Here is a 7,725-nt window from a genome sequence, read left to right as displayed (position 1 = left end):
GCTTTCAAAATATGGCTTTCCAAAAAAAGTGGTCTCTTGGCTCAACTTGCCCCCAGTGAGGGGTAAATTGAGCCACATGGAGTTAAATTGTGCCACTGATTATGCTGAACATTTTCACCTCGTGCTATATCAAAGGAAGAGAAATTCAATAAAAATGACTTCTTAAAATCTATGTGTGAGCCTTGTGATGGACTGGCCATCCATGCAGGGAGTTCCTGTGGCTCAAGACCCTGGGTTAGGATCCAGCTCCCCACGACCCTAATAAAGACATAGAATGGATGGAGGGATGACTTCTTAAAAGTTTTATTTAAAGATACAGTTCAAAACTCTGAAGGCGTTTTTTAAATTATTTAAAAATGTCAGAACAAAAAGTTCAAATTGAAAAATTCTAAATCAAAATCATGTTTGGTGTAAAATGACTGAAATATAGAATTGCATTAAAATAATACTTTATAATCATAAGAAGGGGGGAAACACTGGCTCACCTTACCCCAGGACATGTGGCTCAAATTACCCCACTTAGAGCTAACATCATGCTAACATTATAACCTCATATTATAACCTCCTGAAGCACAAACACATGTGTAATATTTTATTTCTTTATTTATTTTGTAGATTTGTCTTTAATTGTTCCGGCACAAGAGTCCTTGAACATACAAAAATCACTTTGAACAGCAAAAAAAAGTTTTTTTTAACCTAAATGTAGTTACCAAGTATTCCATGGGCCTCTCTCCATCACAGGGTGAGTAAAATGCTTAAATCTTCAAATATGTTTGGTCATACCACTTTCCAGATAATAGGGAATTGCTCACGCTGGCTTAGCAAAATGTTGGAAAGAATTTTGATCAGATATGTTTTCAGACGGTGATAAAGCAAGTAAATATTTACAGTATGTTTGTAAGCAAAACATCTTGTTTTACTTGCTCCATCAAAATCAAAACCAACAATCCAATAGCTACAGTTTCACCAAGTATTATCAAAGAGAAGCTGCTGGTTTCTGTATTAAAATAATGTGTCGCCTTTACAAACTGGACCAATTAATGGTTCAGATGTGTGTATGAATGTTGGTAGATCTTGTGTGTTCACACTGCCATCAACAGGTTGAGCTCAGAAAGGGCTTGGAGACATTCACAGACGTCTGTTGTGCTGTTCTGTCTCGTGTCATCAAACTCTGTTCCTCTGAAAGGCTTGATAGCAGTTCTTCTTTCTTCCACCTCGCTGTCTGTGGTCAGATGCCTCTAAACATCGAACGAGAGAGAGAACAAAGTGCTTCAGTGAACTCCGAGCCAGTCAAAGGTCTTTCTGTTATTAACAGGGATAATCAGCTACCTGCTAAATCATCCACCTGCTATGCAAATACTCAAACACACACATATACCTCCAGCACGCTACTTACTGACCTCATATACAAAGTTCTGGGAGATTTGCATCCAAACCTCACTGCAGAGAGCTTCCTGATGAACTGAACGCCTCGTGCATCATGGTAAAGTACAATTATTTCTATTTAGTTGCATGTTAGACATTCAGGAATACAGATGAAGAAGAAATTAACGTGATTGGTGTTTGAGCAGGTTTCAGATGCTACGAACACTGTTTTATATGTGAACATCAATGTAATCATAATTTGGGGTGGCAACATCTAGTGTCATTTATTACCTGGAATTGATGTCAGATACTGTATGCGTCATATACTTTTCAGAAAGGTTAGGTAACTTCTACATTTAAATTTCTGCTTTTTCTACTTTAACACGGTAATGTTTCAGCTCCTCATTCGCAGTGAATAAAACGCCACATTGTTCTGATGCAACTGAAGCACCTATCTGATCAAAACCGGAAAATTGCACCGTTTCAGCTTCCTCTTATCTAGTCATCCCAGTTACGACACTATTATGTTTTGTGCTGTGAATATACACTTATTTTCTATTTTTGTTTTCAAGATGGCACTTAATCTCTGAAACTACTGATATCTACCCTGTTAAAAAAACCAGCATATGCTGGTTAGGTATGTTTTGACGCCCAGCTTAAACCAGAAAAGGACCAGCATAAACCAGCAAAGGACCACCTTAAACCAGCAAAGGACCAGCTTAAACCAGCAAAGGACCAGTATAAACCAGCAAAGGACCAGTTTAAACCAGCATCCCAGTATCAAAACATACCTAACCAGCATATGCTGTTTTTTTCAACAGGGTATGCTTTCACTTTTGGTCAAAACATTACTAAACATGTTTGTATACCCCTAAAGTACAAACATTGCTTTTATCCGTTAAATGTTTAAAGTCATCTGCTGTTTTCCTCTGAAGTATGTGTACGAACAGAAGAGAAATTAATAACCTACAGTATTCATCTATGTGTGTTTCTAACCAAGATAAGCAGTCGTGTGATTATGAGTGTCGACGAATGAGATATAATTTATATTTATAATATTACACATGAAGTAAAATGTTCCATCGCTGTGTAGCATTTCTACACTCTCCATCCATATATATATATTTACATAATCTTTGAATATCCGGGAAGTGTTTAACAAAACCAGCTAGCAAAGATCAATATTGTTCTTGTTAGACTTTGAGCCTGAGAGTTTTGGTCACGCACTGTATTGCTTCTTTATTTTTAGAGTTTCTTTGGGAAGTTGAAAACATCTGTACTGTAAGTACTAAAGTCTTTTTTCATCAAACGTTACATTTTTCGCCTGTACACCTTGCATAACTGTCTAATTTACCTGTTATTTTTCATTTGTACAGACATAGCGGACCACCAGCTCCACCCAGGAGAACAGGTGCTTTCATGACAAGCCATACCTGTGTAAAAACATAAGATAAAAACGTCTATAGAACAAAATATTCACGTACTTTACCAGCAACTTTAAGATTTTAGATTAAAATAAAGGTATAAGGGGGTCATTTGTGGCATGGTATTTATCATTTTAATAATTTTGTATATCAAAGCTCGAGTTGAAGCTGCTTCATCGAGCCCCTGATCAGTGGACAGCAAGCCAAATAAGTTTACACACAATTTCCTTAATATTATATGGGCAAACGAACTCATTAAATACATATAAGAATAATGCACAGATGTGACCCTGGAGCACAAAAGCAGTCTTAAGTCGCTGGGGTATATTTGTAGCAATAGCCAACAATACATTGTATGGGGCAAAATTATAAATTTTTCTTTTATGCCAAAAATCATTAGGATAAGTAAAGATCATGTTCCATGAAGATATTTTGTAAATGTCCTACTGTAAATATATTAAAACTTAATTTTTGATTAGTAATATGCATTGCTAAGAACTTCATTTGGACAACTTTAAAGGCATTTTCTCAGTATTTAGATTTTTTTGCACCCTCAGATTCCAGATTTTCAAATATTTGTATCTCGGCCAAATATTGACCTATAAACCTGACAAACCATACATTAATGGAAAGCTTATTTATTCAGCTTTCAGATGATGTATAAATCTCAATTTCGAAAAATGTAGCCTTATGACTGGTTTTGTGGTCCAGGGTCACAAATAAGAATAATAATGCATGTTTGGCAGAACTATATACAAAAGCGAAAACAAGTTAAAACAGCGGTGAAAAGCAGCTACATCAATGTGGAAAAAATATGAATAGATAAAATGTAAATAAATACTATATAGGGCCTATAAGCAACACCTCAAGTGTATTAAAAATAAACAAATACACATATAAAAATAACTAGCCTATATATACAGACCCTTTTAAAAGGCAGGTTAGTCAAATTAGATGCTATATTGAATTTAACGCGGATGAAAATGAGGCTGTGAGCAGGGTCATAGTCTGACATATTTTACACATATCTATATAAAAACATGTAGCATTAAACTGTACGTGTTAATGTTGGTTAAATGCATTATGAACTGACATTAAAGAACAGAGTAGGAAGGTACATTAGTGAAGGTAAATGTTCACCTAACAAACCGTTCTGTGCACTTTGATTTACTGCTTGTGGATCTTTGTAACAGTTCATTTACGTTTTTACAAATCTCACTCTACACATGCAATTTTTTAAATCACTGGTTAACCTTGTTACTGTTACGGAAGAGGTCTGACACAACAGGTTAGTTTATATACAACACAGTTTATTAAAGGATATGTAGAGTGGAGTAATCCGAGTCTTTGGCTTGATTGAGGCTGGAAGGTATATGGGGGAAGCACACACCTCAGCGATCCGGGAACTAGGAGATACAGGAGACACTTGGAGACGAGGAGACACTAGGAGGAACACAGGAGGTAAGTAATGCAAGAAGTATTCAAAGGAAATCAGTAGCAAAGTCACTGAGTCCTCTATGTGTATACGAGACCGGACAGTGAGGGTGTCTGAGGTGTGTGCTTTTATGCAGGCTGGTAATGAGGTGCTTGATTGGTGACAGGTGCAGGTGCTCAGAACTCAGGTGAGAGGGATCGTTGTGATTGGGTGGTGGCGGAGCCTGGCCGATCTGTTACAGATACCTTAGTAATATTGAAATAATTTATTAATATTAACCAAAAGATGTAAAATATTGTTAATCATGGTAGTTATTCTTGACAGCTAATGCAATAGGCTAATATTAACGAATGAAAACAGTGCTTTTTTAGTGTTGACAATCAAAGTTGTATTTGCGCTTGAACTGAAAAACACATAGGCCTACAAAAGTATGCAAAGTTATTTTACATTTGATTATTCCATTTCTGTACCTGAACATGTACAAACTCAAAAACCTAAAGCATTGTTTCATTTTTATCTTTGTCCTATTTATTTATTTGTGCTATTGCTTATCTTTCGTTCATTTGTTCGTATTTACTGACTGTTCACTTGTCTTCAGTTGGAATCGAGAATTGTAAAATTGAACTGATATCTATCATTTTGGTAACAAAAACAATGATAACAAAACTATTTTATTTTTTTGTGGCAGGGCAAGTAAAAATCAAGTAAAAAAGCCCTTATGGCCAATTCACATATATGTGAATCTTCAGCTGCCTCACGATTTGATTTGATTATAATTATGATGCATCACAATGCATCTTTTCCTCCAATTCTTTAATTAATAATAATTACTATAGTAATAATCACAATAAAGCTCTTTTTGTTATTTTACCTTTGTTATTTAAAATAAAAACAAAGATGCAAATAAAAAAAAACAGTAGAGGAAATACAACAGTGTCATGGTTCTGATGAGGGATGAAGCGAGGACTCAATTGCAGGACGATGGGCTTTTATTAATGTATTAATAATTTGCTGTGCCAGCAAAGAGTTAGTGATGTGAAGTTCGGATCATTTTACTGACTCGGATCTTTGAATCTCGTTCAGCAAAATAAACGCATCTTTTTTTCAAGTCGTTTCGTTCATTTCAGCAGAATATAATTTAAATGCTACATGTTAATATCCAAATTCCTCAGCACATCTACTTACGCGAACATTGATCACATTTAGAATAAGTCAAAACTAAGCAGTCTGTACCGGAAACAGAAATGATTGGTTCACCTCTCGAGTCTTCGGGTCCGAGTCGTTCATTCTTTTGTCACGTGACTGCTTCCCAGATCAGTATCCTGTAATGTTGTGTTATGTTTAGGAAATATCAAAGTGATTTTACCCATCATACGGATAAAGTTTAAAGCATTAACCAACTCTTCATTACCACATTCAATGTTTGGAAAAGAACCATCACAGAAATTCGCAAATTTATAAATTGTAAGAAATAAAAAGATATAATAATTTCTGTTTCCCGTGCAGAAACTATAGGATATTGCACATGTGCGGTTAACACAAAATGAACAAATCACTCTCTGAGGCAACTCGTCGATCCCGAGTCATATTAAAGATTCGTTCAAGAATGACCGATCACTATCAAATATGGCGCTGGTGTTTTGGCGCCTTCATGCAGCGCGCGCGCATTTTTGGCATCGTCACATTCTCTCGCATTCTGTCATCCCAAAGTGCTTTGAACAGTAAAACAGCGAGAGCACCAAAGACATTAATAATCAAAAATCAACCATTCTGCTTTTTTATGACTTATTTTCTGCGTTTATCTTGAACGCAGGCTTTTTTGTTTTGTTTTGTTTTTTTGTGATTTTTTAGTTGTCACCATTAATGTGATATGTTAAAGGGATAGTTCACCTTCACGTCCCGGTCCCTATTGACTTGCATAGTGTTTTTTTTTTTCCTATACTATGGAAATCAATGGGGACCAGCAACTGAAGGCGAACTATCCCTTTAAACATTGAGGTTCTTGCGCCGGTGGTATGTTTTCCAAAAATTGGTTTATCGACTGTAATAAAACACAAAAAAAGACATATTAAAGTCAGAATTAAATGCAATATTGTATTGAGCTGTAGAATTATTATTTTTTTTTTTTTTACATTTGTTTCATATTTAGTGTGATCTCATTACAACTCTTCAATACTTCGCAGATAACAGCTCTGGATATGGCTGGCCAGAAGGCGAATTTGTAAGTATTGAGCAAATATCACTTGTTTAAAATACACAGACAAGGTTAAAAGGTGTGGGAACATTCATATTTCCTGTTGTGTCTCCAGGAGGTATCACTTCCTTACCATACTAATAGATAGCAGCTGATTTGTGTCATCTTGATGAGCATCTATTGTCCATCAGTCTTCTCTGAGAGCTGTGATGTCAACAGTTTATTAGTATAAGAAAATCAATCCCACATCACCCAATTACATGATCCCATTCCCAGAACCACTCATACGAATTGTTGGCACCCCACATTTTGAATGGGCGTCAATGGAAAGAGATGTTTCCCTTGCCCCTTATATGGCTAATCTGAACTGGTAATTAATATACCATAAGGCCATCATCATCATTCAGTATAACTGTTTACCTCTCGTGACCTAATTATTGAAGCATATGAGCTGTTATATTTCATTATTTGACATCTTTTAACACATCTGAACAATCCTGACCATTTTGTGTACATTAATCTGTACATTTTTAGGACGAGGAAGATTGTGATACATATGAAGCTCCACCATGTGAACGTCCCACCATTAAAGCACAACCGCACCAAGTAGAGGAGAATGTTTACCTGGGTATCTATCTATCTATCTATCTATCTATCTATCTAAATATCTATCACAAATGGATTGGTTATCTTTGCGTGGGATGTAAGAAAATATTTTACCAGGGAAAAACTATTTACATGTAATTAGTTTTATATTTTTCACTAATATGTTATAGGAATTAAAGGGGTCATATGATGCTGCTAAAAAGAACATTATTTTGTATATTTGGGTTAAACTGTTCTGGAACAGTGTTGTAAATACAACTTAACCACTGATTTGTAGTCGTGTCCTCTTTTGGAAGGCCAAACAAAGTAGTTTCGCTTTCACAACGAAACACACAGCGGGCTTGAGTGAGAAATGGCCGGTGGGCTTGAAAACAGCGCGGCCGGCGGATTCGACGAAGGAGCATCTGGCGGTCTTGCGGCAACCACATGTGACGACTCCGGGCTGGACTCCGCTTCGTCCACGGTGAAAGCCGATCTGGCGATCCACAGCGCAAAGTTGATGTATTTCCTCAGCGACCAGCACGGATCAGCTCCAGGCATGACGAAGCAGATATCGTCCTCTTTTGGAAGACCAAACAAAGTAGTTTCGCTTTCACAACGAAACACAGCGTTTTTACGACTTAGCAGCGGCGGCAGCAACAATACTACAGCGAGAATAAAAGTTACGCCTTCTTTCTTTGCGTGAACATTTGGGCGGTGTT

General features: G+C 36.5%; 1 protein-coding gene across 1 annotated transcript in view; it reads left to right on the top strand.

The window, feature by feature from the left end:
- Window positions 1-1,404: 1,404 nt before the first annotated feature.
- The window catches only part of LOC107657213 (B-cell linker protein-like), a 14,760-nt gene continuing 8,439 nt past the window's right edge, over window positions 1,405-7,725 (top strand). Inside the window, exons 1-5 of the mRNA XM_016445237.1 lie at window positions 1,405-1,483; window positions 2,615-2,646; window positions 2,742-2,776; window positions 6,408-6,445; window positions 6,953-7,046. Of these exons, the coding sequence (XP_016300723.1) occupies window positions 1,481-1,483; window positions 2,615-2,646; window positions 2,742-2,776; window positions 6,408-6,445; window positions 6,953-7,046 (202 nt within the window). The 5' untranslated portion in view covers window positions 1,405-1,480. The remainder of the gene's footprint in view (window positions 1,484-2,614; window positions 2,647-2,741; window positions 2,777-6,407; window positions 6,446-6,952; window positions 7,047-7,725) is intronic.

The sequence above is a fragment of the Sinocyclocheilus anshuiensis genome, unplaced genomic scaffold (assembly GCF_001515605.1).
Source record: "Sinocyclocheilus anshuiensis isolate Anshui unplaced genomic scaffold, SAMN03320099.WGS_v1.1 scaffold3011, whole genome shotgun sequence".
NCBI classification, from domain to species: Eukaryota; Metazoa; Chordata; class Actinopteri; order Cypriniformes; family Cyprinidae; genus Sinocyclocheilus; species Sinocyclocheilus anshuiensis.
This window is presented reverse-complemented; position numbering and strand designations above follow the sequence as displayed.